The 27,117-nt window shown below is 38.1% G+C and overlaps 1 protein-coding gene across 1 annotated transcript; it reads left to right on the top strand.

The window, feature by feature from the left end:
- The first annotated feature begins 500 nt into the window (after window positions 1-500).
- LOC104238236 (probable polygalacturonase At3g15720) lies at window positions 501-17,546 on the top strand. Its single transcript, XM_009792541.2, has 13 exons — window positions 501-869; window positions 3,611-3,842; window positions 4,602-4,819; window positions 6,606-6,674; window positions 14,347-14,466; window positions 14,586-14,720; window positions 15,259-15,423; window positions 15,873-15,899; window positions 16,347-16,557; window positions 16,670-16,751; window positions 16,871-16,979; window positions 17,105-17,221; window positions 17,313-17,546. Exons 1-13 carry the CDS (start codon window positions 501-503, stop codon window positions 17,544-17,546), a joined length of 2,088 nt encoding a protein of 695 aa, XP_009790843.2.
- Window positions 17,547-27,117: the final 9,571 nt, after the last annotated feature.

Raw genomic sequence — 27,117 nt, 5'->3', positions numbered from 1 at the left:
ACGCTTGGTCTGATTCATGCGGGGTCATGATACGTAGGCAGTCTCCATAGGATTCAACTGTAACCAAATAAAAGAGAGTAAAGAGAAGAAAGAGCGGAAAAACAAAAGAGAGAGAAAATAAGAAATAAGATAGGGTAAAGACAAAGAGAGAACAGAGGCTGGAATGAAAGGAAAGGAAAAGAAAAGAAAAGAAAAGAAAAGAAAAGGGGATGTTTGCAATTAAAAGAAGGAAAAGGCCGGGATGACGCATGCAACCAATCAAATACACAATAGAGACGGTTAACTGTTTAGGTGCATTCATGCCCAATGTGCGGTTACCAATCTGTTAAAGCCTAATCGCTAACAAGGTTGTTTGTTTGATGTATTAAGTCCAGGCAGGTGATTAGTTGACTGGCATTCTGGCAACTCACTCCTATAACACCCGATCAAAAGATAGGCTGAATATGGTCGACCAGGAACCGAAAACAAGTATTGTCGACCCGTCGAAAGAGGTGGAAGAAATGGACGTTAATGCAATAAGGGAAGAAATGTATAAGCTGAAACAGAAGATGGCTGAAATGTACCAAGCTTGGGTGAAAGGACATCCACCACCGGTTTATCCCGCCAATCCTGCTTATATCCCACCATCAGCCCAACCTCTGGAGCCTCCCACTGTGAAGTTATCTCTAGCCTTCCCCCTCTACCAACAATGCCATGGCACCACTTCCCATACTTCTCAAGCTCCACCACCTAAACAAGTCTCGTACCCTCCCCCACCAATTACACCTGTTTTTGTAGCACCTCCACCTGCTACATTACACAGATCTTCCAGTGAACTCCTGTTTCAAACTCACGACAACCAGTACTATCCCCCTGAAATCACCTTCAAAGTTCCAGAACCATATCCTTACACTCCTCATCTTGATATCCCGGCAGAGACCGAGAAACCGCCCAAAAATCACGAGCATGAAGAGATGATCAGAAAGGTCAAAAGCTTAGAGCAATCATTCCGAGATATGAAGGGTCTGGGAGGCCAAGTGAGTGTGGCCTATAAGAATTTGTGTCTGTTCCCAGATGTTCAGTTGCTAGCAGGGTTCAAAATGCCCAAGTTTGATCTGTACGATGGGCATGGCGACCCGGAAGCACACTTAAGAGGATTCTGTAGCAAGATGAGAGGAACAGGTGGAAGAGACGAATTGCTGATGGCATATTTCAGCCAAAGTTTGAGTGGGTCAGCGCTAGAATGGTACACCAGACAAGATCATAACAGGTGGTACACATGGGACGATTTGGCCCAAGCCTTCGCCTGTCATTTTCAGTATAATGTTGAAATCATCCTAGACCGTCTGTCATTGACGAAGATTGAGAAGAAGCCCGGTGAGAGTTTCCGAGAATATGGGTTCCGTTAGAGAGAGCAAGCGGCGAGGGTTGACCTTCCGATGAAAGAAAGCGAGATGGTTGATTATTTCTTGCAGGCTTTGGAGCCCACTTATTTTGGTCACTTGGTGTCAGCGGTGGGCAAGTCCTTTAATAAAGTTGTGAAAATGGGAGGCATGGTTGAGGAGGGACTCAAGTCCAAAAAGATCATGAGTTACTCAGCAATCAAAGCAACCACCCAGGCCATTCAAAACGGTACTGGAGGTGTACTCAGAAAGAAGAAGAAAGAGGATGTTGCAACGATCGAGTCGGCAGCTTGGGGTGGATCTAGGAACCTTCCACCATTCTACAACCAGCTTCGACCCTATCCCCAAACATACCCCCACACTCCATATAGCCCACCACAACACTACTACCCACCGGTAGATCTCCATTTTTCTGTCTATCACGCACATACTTATACCCAACCTCTCGCTCATGCGCAATGGCGTGCGCCAGCTCCATAGAGTCCTTACCAAGCTCCACAAAATACCCATCCACCCCCAAAAGCCTACAAAAACCCTCATGGAATAGGTTTTCGATCTAATCAAGCCTTTAAGAATGAAAGGTTGCAGAAGCAGAAGACTTTCACTCCATTGGGAGAATCATATACCAGCCTATTCCATAGACTGAGACAGTTGGGTATGTTGAATCCGATCGAGGCCAAAATGCAAAATTCTCTTCCTAGAAATCTTGATTGCTCGGTGAGTTGTGAGTATTGTTCAGGGGCCTTGGGCCATGACACAGAGAAATGCTGGAAACTAAAAATAGTTGTACAAGAGCTCATTGATACTCATGGGATCGAGGTTTAGGCCCCAGAAACACCAAATATCAACCAGAATCCGCTACCAGCTCACCATGAGACCCATATGATTGAGTTGATACACAAGGGAATGGAGGCTAAGAAACCCTCGCAGACGGTGATGATGATCCGCTCCAGTGAAATGCTGGGGAAACCTACATGAGGGCAATGACAACAATATTCCATGATATGATACACCAGGAAATCGAGGTGTACGTGGATGATGTGATCGTGAAGTCTAGAAAGCAGTCTGACCATGTCAGGGATCTGAAGAAGTTCTTCCGAAGGCTTCGCAGGTACAATCTCAAGCTTAACCCTGCAAAGTGTGCTTTTGGGGTGCCGTCTAGAAAGTTGTTGGGGTTCATAGTCAGCCGCCGGGGTATTGAATTGGACCCATAAAAAATCAGGGCCATCCAGGAATTGCCACCTCCGAAGAACAAGACCGAGGTGATGTGTTTGTTGGGGAGATTGAATTATATCAGCAGGTTCATCGCTCAGCTCATGACAATTTGTGAGCCTATCTTCAAGCTGTTAAAGAAAGATGCTGCGGTCAAGTGGACAAATGAATGTCAGGAAGCGTTTGATAAGATAAAGGGGTATTTGTCAAATCCACCCGTGTTGGTCCCGCCAGAACCAGGGCGACCATTGATTCTATATTTGACGGTATTGGACAATTCATTCGGCTGTGTATTAGGTCAACATGATATCACTGCCAGGAAGGAGCATGCCATATATTATCTCAGCAAGAAATTCACATCGTACGAGGTCAAGTACACTCAGCTCGAGAGGACATGTTGCACCCTAACCTGGTTGGCGCAGAAGCTGAAACATTATTTGTCATCTTACACTACCTATCTCATATCCTGTTTGGATCCATTGAATTATATCTTTTAGAAGCCTATGCCCATAGGGAGGCTTGCAAAGTGGCAGATCCTGCTCACGGAGTTTGACATCATCTACGTGACTCGAACTACAATGAAAGCACATGCCTTGGCAGACCATTTGGCCGAGAACCCGGTTGATGAAGATTACGAACCTTTGAAAACTTATTTCCCTGATGAAGAGGTGATGCACATTGATGAGTTGGAACAAGTCGAGAAGCCTGGATGGAAACTTTTCTTTGATGGAGTCGCAAACATGAAGGGCGTGGGGATAGGAGCAGTACTTATTTCTGAAACAGGGTTGCACTACCCTGTTACGGCTCAACTTCATTTTTACTGTACCAACAACATGGCTGGGTATGAGGCATGTATTTTGGGTTTGAGGTTAGTTGTGGATATGTGTGTCTAGGAAGTCTTGGTTTTGGGTGACTCGGACCTCCTGGTGCACCAAATTCAGGGAGAATGGGAAACACGGGAATTGAAACTCATACCGTATAGAAAATGTTTGCATGATCTTTTCCAATGGTTTCAGTTGATAGAATTCAAGCATATCCCAAAGATCCATAATGAAGTTGCTGATGCTTTGGCTACTCTGGCGTCAATGCTACATCATCCAGATAAGGCTTATGGGGACCCTTTGCAGATTCAGATCCGTGACCAGCATGCTTACTGTAATATGGTGGAAGAAGAACTTGATGGGGAGCCATGGTTCCATGATATCAAAGAATACATTAGGATGGGAGTATATCCGTTGCAGGCCACATGTGATCAAAAAAGAACAATCCGATGATTGTCCAGTGAATTTTTCTTCAGTGGAGGGATATTGTATAAAAGAACTCCAGATCCGGGATTGCTAAGATGCATAGATGCAAGACAGGCCACAACTATCATGACTGAGGTACATTCCGGAGTTTGTGGACCGCATATGAGTGGGTATGTTCTGGCAAAGAAGATTCTCCGAGCAGGTTATTACTGGCTCAGTATGGAGCGGGATTGCATCAGTTTTGTGCGTAAATGTCATCAGTGCCAAGTGCATGGAGATTTGATTCATTCTCCACCATCTGAATTACATACAATGTCTGCACCATGGCCTTTTGTTGCTTGGGGCATGGATGTCATTAGGCCAATCGAGCCAGCAACATCAAATGGACACAGATTTATTCTGGTAGCCATTGATTATTTCACCAAGTGGGTTGAAGCAAAAACTTTCAAATCCGTGACCAAGAAAGCAGTGGTTGATTTTGTGCATTCAAATATCATCTGTCGGTTTGGGATTCCGAAGGTAATCATCATGGACAATGGTGCTAATCTCAATAGTCATTTGATGACGGAGACATGTCAGCAGTTTAAGATTATACATCGCAATTCCACCCCATATCGCCCTAAGGCGAATTGAGCAGTCGAGGCAGCCAACAAGAATATAAAGAAGATACTTCGAAAAATGGTGGAAGGTTCTAGGCAGTGGCATGAAAAGCTGCCATTTGTGTTGCTGGGTTATCGCACTACTGACTGTACTTCAGTAGGGGCCACTCCTTATTTATTGGTGTATGGCACGGAAGCAGTAATACCAGCAGAAATTGAAATCGCATCCCTTCGGATTGTCGCTGAGGCAGAAATTGATGACGTTGAATGGGTCAAAACCCGCTTGGAACAATTAAGTCTGATGGATGAAAAGAGATTGGCAGCAGTGTGTCACGGCCAATTGTACCAACAGAGAATGGCAAGGGAATATAACATGAAGGTACATCCACGGAAGTTCGAAGTGGGTCAGTTAGTGTTGAAACGTATTTTGCCTCATCAGGCTGAAGCAAAAGGAAAGTTTGCCCCAAACCGGCAGGGGCCATTTGTTGTATCCAGAGTATTGTCCAATGGCGCATTGTATTTGACAGCTATAGAAGGCAAATGTGTAGAAATGGCTATCAATTCCGATACAGTCAAAAGATACTATGTATGATTTCTTTGTTTGATTGTCTTGTTTGTATTTGGCATATTTCGAAGATTGAAATGACGAAGGCATTTTGTTCTGCTATCTAAACACTTTATCCCTTGTCACCCCTTTTCAGCCTTATTTATTTTCTTTCATACCCTTGTTTCGGGATCAACGACACAATTCAAAAACGCAAGTGCGGAGGATAAGTAAGTGAAAAGAAAAAAGAAAGAACGAACAAGAAAGGAAAAGGGGAAGAATAATGAAAAGAGAGAACAAAGAGAAAGAAAAGAAAAGAAAAGAGAAAAGCAAGAAAAGAAAAGTGAAAAGCAAGAAAAGAAAAAGAGAGAAGAAAAGAAGAATAACAGAAGAAAAAAGAGAGAGAAAGAAAAGAAAGAGAAAAAAAATCACAACAACGAAGTAATTTCTATGACATGAACTACGTTCGACCTGATTCCTTTTAAGGATACGTAAGCAGCCTCACGGTTCGGTCTCAGCAAAATAAAATCCAAAAGTCCCCAAGCAAGAAATTGGGGCAGAAGTTGTGGTTGTTGTAAGAAATCTGATTCCGAAAGTTGTAATTTTGAACCCATGAGAATTGTTTTTGAGCCTTTGACATCCTTTCTTTTTAACCCTACCCAAAAGCCCACATTACGGTCGAAAGAAAGACCTTCCGATCAGTCTTTGAGAAATGCCAAGTCAAGCAGGTAAAGGTAATTCATGTCAGGGGCAACACTTTGGTTCAAGCAATGAGAGAAATAAAATAAGAGAGTCTTATTGGTGAAAACCCTCACGGGCACCGTAAGGCGATGGGAGTTGAGAGAAATTAAAATGAGAGAGTCTTATTGGTGAAGACCCTCACGGGCACCGTAAGGAGAAAGTGAGTTGAGAGATGAACGAATGAAAGAAGTCTGCTGGTAAAAACATTTCAAGGCACCGCAGGATGAACAAGGTCAAGGTTTGGGTAAAGTAATCAAGTCATGGCAATTCTGAGGTAACGAAGTACAGCAACTGAAAGTCGATTGGTCGGACAGATTGGGCCGAGTAATCCGAAATGCATGTCATGATCATTGGTACCAGCTGTTCCACTCAGATAAGTTTCTTTTTCTTTTCCTTTTGTAGCAGTCATCTGGTTTTGGATTCTTCTTATCCTTAACCCGCAAAGTCATTACATTTCATTTCTTTTGGGTTTATCTGTCTAAGATGTTTCAATGTCAGTCGTGTTCAAAGTAAGTCAAAACTCACTACCAACTTCCAAAATTGCAAAGCATATCGTGGTCGGAGCATACTAAGGATAACACGATGTAAGGGGAGGGTACAAGGAATCACCAGAAGTATCATCGGTGGAAGGGACTGGTAATGTCATAGGGGATGCAAAGGTTCAGATAAATGGGTCAGAGGCAAAACAACACTATGGTTATAGAACACTCGGTTCGTCAAAGGTCATAGGGATTTGAAAGTCAGTCAGAAAGTCAAAGCGGTTCAGGGCCAGTTCGGGGAAGCCAATCAGAACAAAATGATGCAGCAGAAAGATCTTCAACAAGAATGCTATCAGCTAACCACCATTTTACATTGACAAAATGTTCTTTGATTGAAACAGGGGCAGAAAAGTTTGTTTGTTTTGGAGGAACTCTCCGCAAGGAAAGGCAGGCATCAAACAGGTTTGACAGTAAGTTTCAGGACCCTCCTGGAAAATGGCACCTAGTTTAAAGTTCAGAAATAACATAATTTAGCATAAATGTATCCCAAAGAAATAAGTTGGCTTAGAGGTTTGCATGTTCAAGATAGGATTCAATTAGGAGTTTCCAGGACCCTCCTGAATAATGGGACTTAGCTTTAAGATTTTGATTAGATAACAACATTTAGCGTAAATTCTGCTATAGGGTAGTATAATTCAGCCATGAAAGTTGTCACCCTCAAGATAAAATTTGACCTTTGATTTTCAGGACCCTCCTGGATAATGGGGAGTAGTTTAAAGACCCTGTTAGATAACAAGATTTAGCAGAAGTCTCACCTTTAGAAGATATAACTTAGATTTAAAATTGTAGTTTAAATTAAGAGTTGTCAGGACCCCCCTGGATAATGGGACCTAGCTTTCAAATTCTTAGTAATATTCGGTAATATGACTTAGTTCACATCTGTGCCCAGCCACCAAACTGGGGCAGAAAATTTTCTTTGTTTTTATCTATTTTGTTGAAGTGAGGAGCCCACCTGGAGAGCAGGGAAGACATTTCATGTTCAGCAATCAGGAGCCCGCCTGGAGAGCAGGGAATACATTTCAAGTTGAAGTCAGGAGCCCGCCTGGAGAACAAGGGAGTACAATTTAAGTTTTAGCTTTCAAATTCTTTGTTTTGTCTATTTTGAAGTCAGGAGCCCGCCTGGAGAGTAGGGAGTTCTTTCAAGTTGAAGTCAGGAGCCCACTTGAAAAGCAGGGAATACTTTCACGTTTAGCAGTCAGGAGCCCGCCTGGAGAACAAGGGAGTACAATTCATGTTCTGGTTTTCAAAATTCTTATTGATATTCGGTAATGTGATTCGTTTTACACTTACACATGGGCCCACATACCCAAACTGGGGCAGAAAATTTTCCTTGTTTTTATCTATTTTGCTGAAGTCAGGAGCCCTCCTGGATAGCATGGGAATACATTTACATTTTAAAGTCAGGAGCCCGCCTGGATAGCATGTGAATACATTCAAGTTCAGCGATCATGAGCCCGCCTGGAGAGCTTGGGAATACATATCAAGTTCAACAGTCAGTCACCCACCTGAAGAAGGGGAAAACATCTCAGCTTACAATTCAAGGTGGTAACAAACGGATGTCACCACGAGAATAGAGGACAATAAGGCAGCAAGAACAACAAGATCAAGTTTGAAGATATAGATAGGATTTTGTAAAACATAGATCATAGTCTAGTCTAGCTTCTTTTATTTTTGACATGGTGTAATAAGGGGTTCAGTAAGCAGTAGCAGCAACAACAACAACAGTGAAAGCCCAGCTTCATGGTAGTCCCAGCTACCAGACATTACCAGACTACACTGACCTGATTCCTTTTTAGCCAAGGATATGTAGACATCCTCGGAAGCAGGGTGCGGTCAAATCTTTCAAAAAAGCTTCCCACGGAGTATTCAAACGGGCAAAAATCGCTCGTATCCGCTCATTTTATCTTTGCACGAAAACTCTTCGTGTTTTCGAGCAAAGAGGGGCAGCTGTGAGCACATGATTTTTGCCCTACATGAATTACTCCCATAAATTCAAAACAAAATAACTTCCTTTTATTTGGAACCTTTTGAGGATTTCATGGCATTTTCTTTTAATTATTTGCATTTGTCTGTGCATTTCATTTTTGTGTAATTAATAAATACAAAAATATGCTGCATTTGCATTTAGGATTTAATTTTATATTTTTTTTAGATTAATTAGTAATTAGTGTTTTACAAAAATAGAAAAACCACAAAAAATAACTTATTTTGCATTTTTTTTATAATTCTTAGCTTTGAATTTTGGCAGTTTTCTTTTAATTTGGTATTTAATTAGTTGTGGTAATTATTTTTAGAGTTTAATTAGTATAATTTGGTGGGATAATATTAGTTTTAATAATTAATTTAGGTTTTATTTCTAATTTTTAAAAAGAAAAGAAATTTTGAAATTGAAAAAGAGAAAAGATTCAAAAACAAAGAGAAGTTCGGACTTGGGCCATTTTAATTAAACCTCCATCAGCCCAATTGATACCCTGAAACCTGTACAATTCCAGCCCAAACCATGCCCCAACCCGGTCCAAACCTCACTTTATGACCAAACGACACTGTTTCCCTTATTAAATCCGAGCCTTCGATTTCTTTTAATCAATGGTCGGGAACGGGGTCACATTTTAGTATTTAAATGTCCTAAAGCGTCTCTCTTACTTCCCATCATCAAAGACCCAAACAAAAAAAAACCTAGCGCCGCCTTGGTTTTCCACCATATCCGCCCGGCGGCACCACCCCCATATCACCCCAAATTAACACCCCAAAATCCCCATGGTTCCCTCTCCCCAAATCTCTAACTCTTTTCCCTCGAATCTATCCCGAATCCCTTGAATCTTAAATCTGAAGTCTGAACCCTAAAAGGCCTATTCTCGAAATTGGTTGCATGCAAGGTTATGTCTCGAGTTTTCTGAGTTTTTCAAGGCCAACTTGCCACAAAATAATGATGGTCGCTGGTTCTTGAAAAGGAACAAGCGATTAACATTATCTTGGGTTAAGTTGGAATATCAATATCGATTCCGAGTCTATTTGGTAAGTTTCTACATTTCCTTTTTGTTTCGTTTGTTTTTTTTGCATTATTTCACATCTGTTCTTCTATCGTCTATTATTTCTTTAGATTTAGGTCTCTTCTGTTAAATTTGTTGAATTTGTTTATCTTTTGATTTTAGGTTCTTCTTTGTTTTGTTTTCTTTTAGAATTTTCAATAATTTTGTTGGTTTGTGCATTCTACATGTTTTAACTTCTGATTTCTGTTTCAGTCGATAACTAATCTAGTTAAATTTGGTGTTAATTTGATAATCTAGTTAATTCTAACCCATTTATAAGTCATTCATTTAGTCTAGATTTTTAATTTGTTTGAAATCTTTTAAGTGCTGCTTTACTCTGCCTTCCATGAGATTATAGAATGCTTTGGTTTATTTTGTTTGGGCTTTGGGTTTCTCACCCATTTGCAAAAAGAAAGGCAGTCCGTTCATTTAGTTAAGTCATTGGGTCAACTTGACCCATAGATTTCAGGGTAAAAACAGGGATCCTAAGGGGTAGTTTAGGAATTGTAGGTGGGGCAAATATCTTGTAACTGAATAGGAAGCTTCCTAGAAGCTGAGATTGGGACTAAAGTGAAAACCTGATTTTTAAATTAAGGGTATGTGAGCAAAAATTAGAATTTAAAAGGGTAGGAGTGCAAATCTGAATCCCTTTTATGCTGCCCTAAGACTTGCCTATAAAGGGGTCTTTCCTTCTTTAGCAAGTCAGAATTGAGGGATTAAAAAGAATACTAAAAGGCAAAACGGCTGAGAAAAGTTATTCTGAAAACACATTGAGATTTCTGCATCTTTTGGGGTGTGAATTGGTTCTGAATCAGCTCACTAATCTTGAATTTCAACTGAAATTCAAAACCTTCAAAGAATTCTTGCTTTATCTGGGTGAAAAATGGTTTAAAGAGCTGAAATTGTTGGATCTCTAGAAGCTGTTTGATTTGGTTTTACTGCTGATCTCTGCTGCTATACTTGCTGGCTTGGTTTTGCTTTAAGTTGATTCTCAAAACTCTTGTTTGTCTTTGTTGTAACCAGGTACACATTCGACTTCAAATGACATATTGAAATGGGAACGAGCATGCTGATGATACCATGTTTTATGGCAGTATATGTTAAATTATTTGGTTCTGTGTTCATGTAGTCCTGTTGCATGGTTGTGTGTTCATTAAGTTATTATTAAAGCATTTGTAAAGCGGATGAGTAATTTGGTCTAGTATGGTTTGAGTTATGGGCTAATAAGAATGCTGTTAGATACATTTAGCCATGCTTTTGGTACTATTAGTTCTAATGTGAGATTGTGTTCAGAAGTTAGACATGTGAGTTTCATTACCTAACTTGAGGTTGCTTACCTCTTCTAGATGTTAGTTTAGGTGTTTGAACGAATTCAGTGCACGATATTGTATTTGATAGCTGATCCGAATGGCTGTAATATTTCACTGAAGCCGCTGAATGTGTTAGTTTAAATATTTATTATGTAGTAGTTCTGATTTTGAGATGCAGAAAATTGGTTGTGCCATGTTGCAATACAAAAGTCTCCTATTTGGTTTAGGTAGAATCAACCAGTGATTGCTTTATTTCGAGGTTTGGAGTCAGGCAGTTCCCAGTCCTTTTTAATGAATGAAGTCTATCTGAAACTTTAAATTATCTTTCTTCTTGCTGGAAATTCGAATTGGTGGCTTAAAATGATAAAACATCTTGCATGAGCTGTTAATAACCAGTTTTTTCAAATTCTAAATCTTTACAACACTGTAGTTTACTTTCAATTGTTAATGCTTAAATCACTAAATTAGGCTATTAGCATTGGCCCAGTTGTGCCAAGTTTCCTTTTGACGGACAGATCTCAGTTATGGGCTTCGTGTTTGAGCCCATTTGCATCATCATCATACCTGTTGGCGAAATGGGCAATCCGCCTGGGCTCCTTCAGTAATTCCATTTGATTTCATGTACTGTTAACTTACGAATTAATAACATTGATTTTAAAATTTTCGCCTTAATGATTGGAAATTCTTCAGTCTTTTAATTAGTTAGCAGGGTCCTTTAAATTAATCGAGGTATGCCATATCAAATAAGACCAATATTTATGGCCCTCAAAATTAAGTGTAGAAACTCTTTTAGTAGAATAATCGAGGTGCGCCGTGCCGAACAAAAGTCTTAAAATGCATGGCCGTCGCTTAATTAGTATTTTGAGACTTAGAATTTGAGGCCCGCCATTTAGCGAATTTCCATGGCCCTCGCAAAGTTGCAAACGCATAGTTGCTTTAGACGCGTAATTAAATTACCTTTCTAAACTCGGGTGTGCATTTCATGTGACCCAACTCCAAGTCTTAACAACGTTAAATAAAATGTGTCTCGGACTGCGGGTGCATTTCATGTGGCGTGGTCCAAAGACGTATTTTAGATGACGTTGAATCTTCCTAAAAATAATTAAAAGCGGTTAAAAAGTTAAAATTTGCACATAAGTTCAAATGTATTAAAATCAGATAATTAAGCCAGTTATAACAGTTGAGCGACCGTGCTAGAACCACGGAACTTGGAAATGCCTAACACCTTCTCCCGGGTTAACAGAATTCCTTACTCGGATTTCTGGTTCGCGGACTGTTAAACAGAGTCAACCCTTTCCTCGATTCGGGATTCAACCGGTGACTTGGGACACCATAAATCTCCCAAGTGCGACTCTGAATCTTTTAACAATAAACTCCCTTAATTGGCGACTCTGAATTAAATCCCGTTTCGATTGTCCTTTAATTGGAAAAACTCCCTTTTATTTATACTCTCCCGGGGATGTAGTAAAAAAGGAGGTGTGACAATTGATCTTGTCTATAAACTACGTTACAAATTTAACTGTACCGTTTTACGGTTAAACAAAAAATAACTTAATAGTTCATCCCAAATGACTAGTGATACTTTAAATAGAACCGCTCATACATCAAGAGTCATTTAAAGTTAGAGAAATTTTGCTGTTGTTACACTAGACTACACACACACATATATATATATACACTATTTTTAATTTAAATAATTGAGTAACCAGTTATTTAGTTAATTCTATTTCATTAATCTTATACTATATATATATATATATATACACTATTTTTAATTTAAATAATTGAGTAACCAGTTATTTAGTTAATTCTATTTCATTAATCTTATACTAATACATGTCTCTTGGTGCATCCATCTGGGAATAAATTTTATGGGTGGTCATTTAGCTTTGTGTTCATTATCCAAAAATCATTTTTTTGTTACGTCAAAATGATTCAACTTTGTGTTCATTACTCATAAGTCATTTTTCTTTCTTTTGTTACACAAAAATTATTTTACTATGCTCTAGTTGTCACAATAGTCATCTTGACTAGATTTTAAAACATTCACCTGAAAAGTCTATTATGCCATTGACAATATAAATCTTCCGATTTATGTAATACCTTATATATATATATATATAATATAATATAATTTATTTTTACCTAGGTATTTTACTTATAATTCAAATAATTTTATATTGTTTTATTTATTATTGTTATAATATATTCGTACATTTAATTTTACTTAACGTTTAATTTTCAAGATATATAGGTAACATTATTAAATTTTTCACTAACATTACTGTGAATAAATCTCAAGTTAATGTTCTTAATTATGCCTAATAAAATATTTTTAATAAAAATTATAAAATCAAAGCTCATAAATTTATCCGCCAAGCCATATTCGTTAATCCAAATAAACAAAACACACACATTTAGAACACTGATACTTCAGATTAATACTTTCAAATAAATAATATTAATAGATAAATTTTTAAAAAACTTAATATTAAACACAAATATCTCTGAATTTTTTAAGTTTAACTAACTATAAAAAACACATTTGTTAAATAAATATTTTATTATTATTTTAAATAAATATTAAAAAACAAATATTTTTATCATTTATATTTTAAAAGATGTTCATGTTTGAATATGATTTTAAACAAATTGAGTGCCATGAAAAAATTATATGTAGGGGTATATTATAGAAATAATAAATAAAATAATATATAGTTATTTTAATTATAAGTAAATATCTAGTTAAAAATATGCTCTATAGTATATAATATAGAAGGTATTATATGAATGAGAAAAGTTATAATGTCAAGGGCATAATAGACTTTTCAAATAGAAATATTATAAAATCTGGCTAAGGTGAATTTTGTTATAAGTAGAGCAAAGTAAAATGATTTTTGTGTAACAAAAGAAGAAAAATTGATTTTTCGGTAATGAACACAAAGTTAAATAACTTTTACATAACAAAAAAGAAGAAATGATTTTTGAGTAATGAACACAAAGTTAAATGACTACACGTAAAATTTGATCTTTATTTGGAAAGACAAGAGTGTTTAAAATTGATATGCAAGATATGTTGGTAACTCTTTATTGTTCATTAGTTTTTTAACATATCAGAATTATATTATAAACTTTACTTTGGAACGAACTTATAAAAGAAATTCTCTTTATGAAACAATTGACAATTTATTATGCAAGACATGTTGGTAACTCTTTATTGCTCATTAGTTATTTAACATATCGGAATTATAAACTTTACTTGGAAAGGAATTATAAAAGAAAATCTCTTGATGAAACAAGCCTTTGGTAATTTACTTTCTCTAGTTTTGGCCCTTTATTTTCTATAAAAATAAGAATTCCACTAGATTCTCCAACATCAGCCGAAATTAATTAGAGAGGATATTGTAAATAGTCAAATAGATTACGTTTAAAGTAAGGGATTAATTTACTTATATAAAAGGCATATTAACGCAAATAATAATAATAATAATAATAATAATAATAATAATAATAATAATAATAATAATAATCATCATCATCCATTTGGCCATACCACTTTAAGTTTGTCATGGTGAGTTAGCATTACTTACTAGTTTCTTTACAATAACTTGGGTTTCAGTGTTTATTTTTATTTTTCTATCAAGTCACTGTAATAATACTTTTCTGAAAATTTTCTTATATCAATCATTAATTCACGTGAATGAAAAATGATTGATTATAGCTATTTTTTGTCATTTTTGCAGGACAGAGTTTCCATCTTTCTAGTTTTTGCTACTTCATTTATTCTGCACCAAGGTCTTGCTGCTATTTTTGATGTCACGGATTATGGTGCTATTGGAGATGGAGTAACTGATGATTCTCAAGTAAAGTATTTTTTTATAATTAGTTTTCACATCTTAATTATAAAGAAAAAAAATTCTATGAATAGAAGAAAAGACTTTGATTAATTGTTCTTGTATTATGATTAATCTCCATTTTGAAGGCTTTTCAACAAGCTTGGCTAGATGTATGCTATGATTGTGAAAATCCAACGATGAACCTACCAAGTGAAAAGTTATTCTTGTTGAGCCCTATATTATTTCAAGGCCCTTGCAATTCTACCACTATTAATATACAGGTAAAATGCTACACTTTCTTTAATTAGGAGATATATAGCCCAGAAATATTTGTTAGAAATTAAACTTCACTTTCTAATTAAACATGTTTCATTTGATTTTGTTTATTGGAAAAGGTTTTAAAATTTTATAGATAAAATTCTAGGAAAAGCTCTTTTTTGAGAAATGTCCTTGGACAAAAAGGGCAGCTTGGTGCACAAAATATTCCGTATTCACGCAGGGTCTGGGGAAGGTTGCACCCCAAGACAACCTGCAAAAGGGAGAAATAAATTCCTTAAAAGAATTGGACACTTTTAAAATAATTTTTTAACAAACATCTATCTCACTTTTTAATTAAAAAAATAGCAACCATCTAACGTGTCTTTCTTCTCATGAATTTATTTTTAAGGTGTGTGTGTAAGAAAAAATATAAAGGAACACAAGGGAGAAATAAATTTCCTCAAAAGAATTGGTGGATTCTATAATTCTTTTTGCAGATTATTAGAGAGAGATTTACTTAATTATTTTCAAAACTAAATATCGTATTTTTTTTATAAACAGGTTTTAGGGAATATTACGGCACCCCAAAATATAACAGAATGGGTAGGGTGTGAAAATGATAGTTGGCTTTATTTCACTGGGATATCTGGTCTCATCATCAATGGCACTGGTCAAATTAATGGTCAAGGCGCTACCTGGTGGAACATTTCTGGTCGCGCTCACAAGGTATGTTTAGAGCTCGCACTCAAAATATTCTAATTCAATACGATAATTCAATGCTCAAGAGGTTAATGGAAAAAATTAACCATCAAAAGAAGTGGTGCAGTGGATAAGGCGACTCTCCCTTAACTAGAGGTCTCGAGTTCGAGCCCTGGGTATGGAAAAATCCTTGATAAGGAGCGCTTCCCCTCGAATGGGGCCCTACGCGGCACGAATCCCGATATAGTCGGGCTCCAATGCGGGTATCGGACACCAGGTAGGAAACCAAAAAAAAAAAACAATTTAAACTAAAGCATTAAGAGTTTGAACTCTAATAATCTCTTGATTTTTGATGTTGAATTGCATTTCTTGTTAATTATTCGAAGAAAAAGAGAGTTTTAAGGAATTATGAGTCAATAATATTAAGGAATTTGACAAAGCCTTTTTCTCTTTTTTTTTTTTTTTTTTTTTGCTAGGTCAATGGGACTTGCCACAAGCCAACGGTAAGACACTTCGTATTTTTCAAAGTGTTAAGGTATAATGTGGTTATGTGGTCGCTGAATTGCTTAAACCCTTTTTGTAATTATTGATTATGGAGTGTTCACTTAATTTAGCAAAGTTCTAGTAAATATTTCTGTAATTAACCTAATTTTCTCAAAGTTTGAATCCATATTTTTATGTTAGTCGTGGGTAACATTTCAATATTTAAAATACTGGTGAAATATTAAAGTTTTGTTTAAGATAGTAATTTAAGTTAAATATTATTTTCCACCGATAGTAATTTAAATGAAATTCATGTCTAGGCAAACACAACTTTCAAATATATATTTTTCAACTTTATGGTTCAGTTTGAAACTCTTTTTAAAAAATAAATAAAAAATAAACTTCAACCAAATATAATATCCAAATGCCTACTAATTGTTTTAATTTTTGTATGAAAATTTTTGCAGGCTATGCACTTTAATTTTTGTAATGATCTTCAATTGAGTGGACTGAACCTTGTTAATAGTTCAAGAAACCATATTAGCATTAATTTTAGCACAGGGGTAAATATCTCCAATATCACTATAACTGCACCTGAAGATAGCCCCAACACTGATGGTATTGACCTCTCTATGTCTACTACTCAAGTTCAAATTATGAATTCCACTATTCAAACAGGTAAGTATAATTTTAATGTACTATTAGCAATGTCTTAAGGTTAAGTTTTTTAATTCTTTGGATAAGATTTAAGTTGATTAACTTTCGTAACTAAAAGTATTGATACAAATAGGCGATGATTGTATTTCGATCAATACGGGATGTTCTGATATCAATATTACTGGTATTTCATGTGGACCAGGACATGGTATAAGGTAAAAGTTGACCTAAATTTCTCTTTTCATTTTTTGTTTCTTTTTTCTATTTTACTTCATTTTACACTTTTTATTTTACTGAAATCCTTCCTATACCTTTTTTTTTTGTGTAAATGCAGTGTAGGAAGTCTAGGAGTTAATGAGACTTTTGTTACTGTGGAGAATATAAATGTAACAAATTGTACCCTCCAAGGAACACAAAATGGTGTAAGAATCAAAACATGGCAGGTAAGTAGAAGGATGGTTCTTTTACTAATAAACAAAATAAAGAGGGAAATTAATTTATTTTATACAAATATTGTAAAATTAACCTTCCATTTTTTTCTGAAAAATGTCTTCTGATTGCTTTTCAGGATGGTATGGGCTATGCCAGATTTATAAATTTTGAGAATATCAACCTCACAAATGTTCGTCATCCCATCATCATAGACCAATTCTATTGCAATGGTGCTCATAATTGTGGAGTTGAGGTAATACAAAAAAATTAAAACCCATCGAATTCTTAGTAAAAGGGAACATATTATATTTTGAAACGATAATCCATATTATTTTTTTGTGCAGCCAAATGCAGTCCAAGTGAGTAATGTAACATACAAGGATATATTTGGGACAACACCAAGCAAAATAGCTATAAATATGAATTGCAGTGACAACTGCACAGCTTGCACCAGCTTAGTGTTTGAGCAAATTAATATAACCACAGTTTTGCCTGAAAAACAAACTCTTGCAGCTTGTAATAATGCTCATGGACAAGCCAACTCAACTTTACCCCCAATAACATGCTTGTTAACATGATTATCAAGAAAACTTTCCATTTAGTTATAGAAATTGGAGGATCACCATTTCTTTTAGCAGTATAGTATTTGGAGTTCGACGCATGTTCATGAGTTTAAGCTAATAATAAGTTGTTAGTTTTACTTGAATTATCTACTAACTTTGAGGTCATTGTATTGGTGCTTGTTTATTACATGAAAATCACTTGGAATAGATATTGTTGTTGAACGTACGAACAAAGTTTCACATTAAATGCTGATAATAAAAAAAGCTACATATTAGGTGCAACAATGCTCTTATTCAAATGAATAAAATATGTGCATACACACCATTTTCATCCTTTTTACGAGCTACCACTATATTTTCTAGCCAGTCAGGGTAGAGTACCTCTCAGACGGATGTGTTGTCAATGAGCTTTAATATGGTGTGAGATATTTTGGGAAAAATCCTACGCATGTTAAAGGATCCAGATATTGCTTCAGTCATGTACTCCTATTGTAGTGAATTGCATTCGCCGTATGGCATGTTAAGCGTGTACCAAGGATAAATACTTATATGCATATGATGTTTACACCAAACCAAGCAGTTTAACCATGACATTTACAATTTAAAGTGCGGATCCATATCATTTAATCACAGTTAAGCAAAAAATATATTGTATACAGGACATATATCATGCATTCATTTACTTGGTGTAAACACCGGGTGCTGGAAAGATTTTACCTGAACCAAATAGCAAAGCACACTAAGATATCTTGTCAAATATGCATTCAAGCAATATATTAACATTGTTTATAGGCCAAATATATCGGCAGCCCCTTAAAGTTGTCCTCACTTTTCACTTACACACTCTATCTTAAGTTCGTTTCATTTGAACACTTCAATCATATCTCTTATGTACCATTTAAACACAAAAAGCTGACATGGTAAGTTAAGTGTTCCTCACATTTTTCAGACGTGTGAAATGGTCCAAAAACAAACTCCTCATCTTTCTTTCCGGAAAATGAATAAATTTTCTTTTAATTTTTCATCATTCTATCTCCATCGATATAATCACCTTCTCCATTCACCCCCTTCTCCAATTGTAGAATGAGGCTCCTGACCTATTGTAGTCCGACGAATGAGGCGGAGAATTTCCCGGCGAGCTGAGAGGAGAAAAAAATGAATAATGGCAAAAGAAATCTGCAACTTATAAAGGTTACTCATGGCTACAAACGTTTTTGGACTTTAAAAGAAATTTTCAAGATCTGCAACTCACTAAGGTTACAACAATCTGAAAGTTTGTTTTGGCCGAAAAAGTTCCTTTCTGATCTGAAAAATTTGGAATGTCGTTCTAAATTTGAAATTTGAGCCTAATTTGTATGTAACTTTCAGCAAAATTTGTTGGTAGTACTCCAAAGATTCTTGGCTAGGTTAGAATGTTACTGATAGTACTAGCTCCCTCTCTCTGCTCGCGCGCGTTGGTGTGTTTGGATTGTTGAAATGAGGAATTTTCTTTGCTCTCTTTTCCATTGTCCTAATTCTTTTTTCTGTTTTTGGTATTTCAGTTTAATTTTGTCAAATCTAATGCAACTCCGTCAAAGCTTTGACAGATCTCAGTCCTCAAGTCTTAGATATAAAAATATTTTTTGCTTTCTCACATTAGATATGGGGAAGAAAACGATGTAGGTGGAGAGTTTTGCGAAGACAAAATAGGGGGAGGAGGGGGGGTCGTCGGGAAGATGACGGAAGGAGGGGGATCATTGAGAAGATGACGAAGGGGTGGGGGGTTGGTTCTTTTTTTTATTTTGTTTCACGTGTCCTTGGCTTATTCATCAATTTGGAGTGTGAATTACACGTATCTTTTGTGTTTGACTGCCTAGTAATTTTGTGTCTAAATGGCACATATGAGATATGGTTGACGTGTTCAAATGGAACAGACTTAAGATAGAGTGTGTAAGTGAAAAGTAATGACAACTTTAAGGGGCTGTCGATGTATTTGGCTTTGTTTATATGATATTGGTGTTAAAGACTCAATGTGATAGGATTTTAGTTGTCACGCCCCAACTTCGGGAGGCGCAACAGACGCTCAATCGAGTGAACCCAACTGAGCAAGCCTTATCAACCGCTATCTACCCAACTCGATAGGAATAAGGAAGCCATGCTTACCTTTATTTAAACTAGGAAAGAGAGTACATTCAACATCTTAGTTCATTTTATATCACAACATTTAAAACGTGGTTAAATTTCCAAGGTTCCATACAAGTTATAGTGTAGAAGAAAGCAAGAGTACAAGGTTACAACATGGTCCATTGACCTATCCAATACCCATACATAACCCACACAAACGTCTACGGAACCTCTAAGGATACAAAAGACGTGATAACATTGCCGGCAACAAGGCCCCGGCTATACCTCAAAAGTGAAAGTTCAAAATAAGAAGATGTACTATATAGCCCATTGAAGGAGAAATGGGTCACCAAGACTTTGAGAAGAAGGTACTCCGCTATGCGCGATCGGCACTATCCGCAATGGAGCCACCTACATTCATAAAACAAAAATGTAGTGCCCCCGGCAAAAGAGACGTTAGTGCCATCAAATAACACTAGTATGTATAACTAAACACCATTTTACTAGAAAGAACTATCAAGCAAGTACAAGTAAATCATATGATTAAATCAAATATGCAATTCATTCAATCCTTCATATAATTTCCAAAACTTAGTTTGGGGCATTTCTTTCATATCTTCATCACTTTTCTCAATAGCACCGCTATCTTGAGCGGAGTCCGATCACAACCCGACTTGCTAGGTTTCCTCATTGGAGGCATATATCTCAATCACTATTTCATTTCCCTTATCCGAAATTCAATATCAGCACATTACTACCATGTGTGCGGCATGGTGTCCGATCACGACCCGATCAGCTAGGCCGCCTTATCTAGGCGTTGTTCCTTTCTCATTAGTCATCACATCTGAATCTTTATTTCATATATATCATATCAATTCCTTGGCACTCAGGGCCACCATTATCACATCATTTTCCATTTTCAGTATCATCTTGCAGGTTGTGATCATAGGCATACAAAAGTAATTCAAGTTGCAGTACAGGTAAGTGGGCACATAGCTAGCATGAATAATTCTCAGTTTCTATCTTGGCTTATAGCCTAAGCATTTAAACACATAATTGTATTCTTCATACTTCTCTAATTACCAAGAATGGTACATTACTCACATAGAGGCATATCCTTCACGTATATGTGTAGTTAATTGCAAATCAATTAATGCGCAATAACAATCAATACATTAACCAATTCAAATCTTACCACACTTTCGTAAACGCCAACGGAGCTCAATTTCTAATAAAAGGGGGTTTTAGCCATACATACCTGAAATTTGCCCCTTAATGATACTACAATGATCCAATACACTTAAGTAACTTCAATTTACAATACAACATCCAATAGGGCCAATATTAGTAATAAATTCCATAACTTAAGCCATTTAGGCATATTATCAAACACCTTGTAGGTATAGATATTTACACCTCATAACTATAGTATTGGTTCATCAAACTATCACCATTAACCAACAATTCATCCCACCATTATTCTTTAACAATTTATACTCCTAACACCACATGTGTGATCAACCATTCACACCCAACCAACAAAATTCCATCAAATAATCACCTTTTAATCCCTACCATGGTCATGTATTTAAATTGGAAATTTATGGCTTCCAATCACCATACCATAAGTTGTAATACTTGATTCATACTCATAATTCCAGAATAACTCCATATATGTAAGTCTAAGAGTAAAAGTTTACCTTTTGTAGACCAAATCTTGAAAGACAACTTTGGGGTGTTCTTGATATTTTGAAGAAATCATATGAAATCCAATCAAAATCATGTTATAACTAGTTATTGAGAAGTGAAATCACCATGAAAACACACTAAAAAACTCACCTTAGGTGTGCAATTGGATGCCTTGGTCGGATTGGGGATGGAGAGGATGCCCTACTCTTGAAAAATGACTTAAATCCTCTAATTTCCTATCCTTAGGTGTATTTAGAGGTCTGCCACTAGCGCGCCCGCGCTAAGGCCGCGCTAACGAGGCAGAATACTTCGCAATATGCGCGGCCGCGCTAATGACACATTCTCAGTAAAATGGTCGTAGCTTTCTGTATACACCTCCAAATGATGAACGGTTTGATGCGTTGGAAACTAGACTCAACGGGATTTAATTTTATAGGTTGTGCATCACACAAATCCTTATATAGCTGGAGATATGATTGTCCAAAGTGAGGTCTTGTGCGCACTCATTTACAACTTTAGTCTATTATGAAATTTTCCAACTTGGCTTAGACTTAGGCCTCTCCTTAGACCCCAATTCACTTATAATATGACTTATACGCTTATTAACATACCCAATTGATATCCATTATATCATGAATCCTCATTTGCATACAAAATAAAATAATTAGCCTACCTTGGCACCACGAAATCTTAAATTACTTGGCAAAATTTTCCGGGGCTTTACATTCTCCCCCGCTTAGGATAATTCGTCCTCGAATGATAATTGGAGTCAATCCGAAAATACTTTGTATAACTTATCTCCTTTCTCACGCATCTTTAACTCCCAAATTGACTAACTCCCAAATTTTTCAGAAATTTCGGCAGAGTTTTCCTTGTAACTAGGACTATCCACCTGTCAGAGAGCCCCAGATACATATCCTAACAACATATACATGTTCCATAGGCATAACATAACTTATACAACACCAACCATGGCCGCATAGGCAACATATATTACCAAAATGGAATAGTTTAACATAGATCAAATCAAAAGATAAGAGTTCATAGGAACCAAATGCATAAAAGCTATTACATAACTATTCAAACAAATTTGGGTACTTCTTTCTCATTTCTTCCTCGGCTTCCCAAGTGGCTTCCTCAACCTGCTGGTTCTGCCATAACACTTTTACAAAGGCAATTTCCTTATTTCTCAATTTTCGGACTTGCCTATCAAGAATGACAACTGGAATTTCTTCATAAGATAGTTCTTCATTAACCTCAATAGGTTCAATTGGCACAATAACAAACAGATCTCCCACTACCCTCTTCAACATAGACACATGGAAAATCGAATGTACCAACGACATCTCGGGTGGCATCTCGAGCTTGTATGCCATCTGACCGATCCTCTGAATGATTATGTACGGTCCGACATACCTTGGACTTAATTTCCCTTTCTTCCCGAATCGCATGATGCCCTTCATGGTGGAAACCTTCAAAAATACCCAATCATCTTCTTTGAACTATAAATCTCTGCGACGAATGTCCGAATAAGACTTTTTGCGACTCTGAGCAGTTTTCAACCTCTCCTTAATAATCTTGACTTTCTCCATGGCCTAATACACGAGGTCCGGCCCTATCAATTTTGCTTCTCCAACCTTGAACCACCCAATGGGAGACCTGCATCTCCTACCATACAGTGCCTCGAATGGTGCCATCTGATACTAGCATGGAAGCTGTTGTTGTAAGCAAATTCTATGAGTGGCAAATGGTCATCCCAACTACCTTTGAAATCAATAGTACAAGAACGTAACATGTTTTCAAACGTCTGAATAGTCCGCTCTGCTTTCCCATCGGTTTATGGATGAAAATATGTGCTAAGGTTTACCTGCGTACCCAAACCTTGCTGAAATTTCTTCCAAAAGTTAGCCGTGAACTGAGCCCCTCGATCTGAAATGATTGAGACTGGAGTGCCATGCAACCTGACTATTTCTTTGATATACAACTGAGCATACTGTTCCGCTGTGTCGATAGATTTAATTGGAAAGAAGTGCACTGATTTTGTGAGTCGATCAACGATCACCCAAATTGAGTCGAACCTGCGCGGAGTGCACGACAGCACTACTACAAAATCTATATTGATCATCTCCCATTTCCATATTGGAATTTCTATGCTTTGAGTCAATCCACCGGGCCTTTAATGTTCGGCCTTCACTTGTTGACAATTTGGACATTTTGCTACAAAATCCGCCCCATCCCTCTTCATGTTGTTCCACCAATAAATTTCCTTGAGATCATGATACATTTTTGTAGAACCTGGGTGCACGGAATACCTGGATGTGTGAGCTTCTGCCATGATCCTTTCCTGAAGACCGTCGATATCGGGAACACATAGGCGGTCTTGGTACCGTTGAGTACCATTATTCATGCCAAAGGAAAAAGCTGTGGTATTGTGTTTGTGAATCCCCTCTTTCAATTGTGCTAACAATGGATCGTTGAATTGTTTTTCCTTCACCTCCGCTACAAGCGATGATTCAGACCTATTCTGTATAATTACCCCTCCTTCACTAGAGTGCGGTAAGGCGAACTCCCAAACTGGCCAACTAGTAAACCTCCCTGGCTAACGACCTCTGATATGTCCCCAAATGAGCTAAACTCCCCATAGATTTTTGAGTAAGTGCATCTGCCACGACATTAGCCTTTCCCGGGTGATAGAGAATGTCGATGTCATAGTCCTTGAGTAACTCTAGCCATCTTATTTGCCTCAGATTCAACTGTTTCTGCTTGAAAATACATTGAAGGCTCTTATGATCCGTAAATACATCCACATGGACCCCATACAAATAATGTCGCCAAATCTTTAGCGCAAACACCACTGCTGCCAGCTCTAGGTCATGGGTTGGATAGTTCTTCTCATGATTCTTGAGTTGCCTAGAAGTGCAGACTTTAACCTTACCGTGTTGCATCAACACACACCCGAGCCTGATCCTTGAAGCATCGCAATACACCACAAATCCCTCTGTACCCTCTAGCAGGGCTAATACCGGTGTTGTTGTCAACCTTGATTTCAATTCTTGGAAACTCTTTTCACAAGCATCGGAGCATTGCAATTTAACTGCTTTCTGTGTCAATTTAGTCAATGTAGAGGCAAGAGTAGAAAACCCCTCCACAAACCTCCTATAGTATCCAGCTAAACCCAAGAAACTACGGATATCGGTTGGAGTGATAGGTCTAGGCCAATTCTTCACTGCTGCAACCTTCTGAGGATCAACCATAATTCCTTCCCTGTAAATGACATGACCCAAGAATGCGACAGATTCAATCCAAAATTCACATTTTGAAAATTTCGCATATAGTTGATGTTGCTGAAGAGTCTGTAAAACTGCCCTGAGATGGTCAGCATGGTCCTCCCGACTTTGGGAATATACCATAATGTCGTCAATGAACACTATCACAAAGGAGTCTAGAAAGGGCTTGAAGACTCGATTCATAAGGTCCATGAAAGTTGTGGGGGCATTTGTTAGCCCAAAAACATCACCATAAATTCGAAGTGCCCATACCGAGTTTTGAAGGCTGTTTTTGGAATATCTTGCTCCTTTATCTTCAATTGGTGACACCCGGACCGCAAGTCAATCTTTGAGAAACACGTAGCACCCTGAAATTGATCAAACAAGTCATCAATTCTTGGCAGAGGATATTTGTTTTTGATTGTGACTTTATTGAGTTGCCGGTAGTCAATACACATCCGCAGCGATCCATCTTTCTTTCTCACAAACAAGACCGGTACGCCCCATGGCGACACACTCGGCCGGATGAAACCCTTCTCTAACAAATCCTTCAATTGCTCCTTTAGCTCTTTCAATTCTGTCGGTGCCATTCTATAAGGTGGAATTGATATAGGTTGTGTGTCTGGCATCACATCGATAGCAAAGTCAATCTCCCTATCTGGGGGAATCCCAGGGAGCTCATCTGGAAAGAAGTCCGGGAATTCATTCACAACCGGTACAGACTCAAGGCTAAGCACCTCGACATCAACATCCGTAACCCGAACTAGATGATAGATACACCCCTTCTTGATCATCTTCGGGCCTTAAGGTAGGAAATAAACCGACATCTAGGCACTGCATTATCACCCTTCCATTCAATAACAGGCTCATCAGGGAATTCAAGCCTAATATTTCTAGTCCGATAGTCAAGTTTAGTAAAGCATGAATAAAGCCATTCCATATCCATTATTACATCAAAGTTGACCATCCTTAACTCAACAAGATCGGTCGTGGTATCCCTACCCTGCACCGTGACAATACACCCTCTATAGGCTCGAATAGCCAAAATTGACTCTCCAACTGGGGTAGATACTGAGAATGGTTCATGAAGTTGTTCTGGTTCTATCCCAAATTCCATAGCAACAAAAGGGGTAACATAGGATAAGGTGGAACCGAGGTCCATAAGTGCATACACATCATGAGATTGGATAGTCAGAATACCTGTAACAACATCTGGAGAAGCCTCTACGGTCTGGCGACCACTCATAGCATAGAATCGGCTGGGTCCTCCTGAACTCTGCGCACCACCCCTAGTTGCACCACGCCCTGCGGGTGCTGGGGTACCTCGAGCTGGAGAGGGGGCTGAAGATGTAGCAGCTGCTGGACTGGTGGGCTGAGCTGCACCCCTACCTGCTCGCTTGCGAGACACACGAGAATGTCTCTGAATATGACCCCTCATCCCACATCCATAGAATATAGGTAACTCCATATAGCAAATTCCCAAGTGCATCTTCCCGCACCTGGGGCACGGGGACCTCTGCTACTGCTGGAACCTCTCTCCTGACCGCCCCTGCTGATAGGATCCCATGTTGCCCTGACCAGGCCTGAAACGACTCCACTGTTGTTGGCTGAGCCTTGATGGCGGTGCACTAGCTGAAGACTGTGCAATAGACTGGGAAGGCCCTGATGATCCTCCCCTGAAAGCTGATCTTCCCCCACTTAGTGACTCTCTCATGTTGCCCGTGGACCTGGCCTTGTTGTTACCCTCTCTCTCCATTCTGTTCTTCAACTTGCGGTTCTCTATAGCCTGAGCAAAAGATACCATCTTCCCATAATTCAAATCCGAATTCAATGCAACCGTAGAAGACTCATTAATGGTCAAATAATTAAGTCCCTGAACAAACCGCCGCACCCTGGCCTCCATTGTAGGCAACATATGAATGGCATGTTTTGACAAGCGAGCAAACTCCATGTGGTACTCCCACACACTCCTGTTACCTTGCCTCAAGTTTTCAAACTCCGCTGCCTGGGCTGCCCTTGTCTCGGCGGGCAGGAAATGATCTATAAAGGCGTCTGCAAACTCACTCCATCTCGCCGGAGGACGCCCCTCCTCATGGGAATCCTCCCACAACTCAAACCAAGAATAGGCCACCCCTTTCAAGTGGTAGGCAGCCAACTCCACCCCCTCTGTCTCAGTTGCATGCATCACCCTGAGGGTCTTATGCATCTCATCAATGAAATCCTGGGGGTCTTCTTCTGGATTGGCACCCGTAAATACCAGAGGGTCTAATTGAAGGAATCTGTTTACCCTGGAACTAGTAGAATCCCCTTGCTGGCTGGATGAACTGGGCACAACATTTGATCTCTGGGCCTGAGAGGATACTAATTGGGTCAGCATATGAATAGCTCCCCTAAGATCCCCATCAGAAATACCAGAACCTGAGGTTGGGGCTGGAGGCGGGACATAAGTATCAACGGGAGGGATAGTGGTACCCTCCGTAGGTGTAGGAACTGGGGTAGTCTGCTTTGGAATAGAAGGATCCGGTAGA

This window comes from Nicotiana sylvestris, chromosome 8 (genome assembly GCF_000393655.2).
Source record: "Nicotiana sylvestris chromosome 8, ASM39365v2, whole genome shotgun sequence".
Taxonomy (NCBI): domain Eukaryota; kingdom Viridiplantae; phylum Streptophyta; class Magnoliopsida; order Solanales; family Solanaceae; genus Nicotiana; species Nicotiana sylvestris.
Note: the sequence above shows the minus strand (reverse complement) of the source record. Positions and strands in the feature narration are given on the sequence as shown.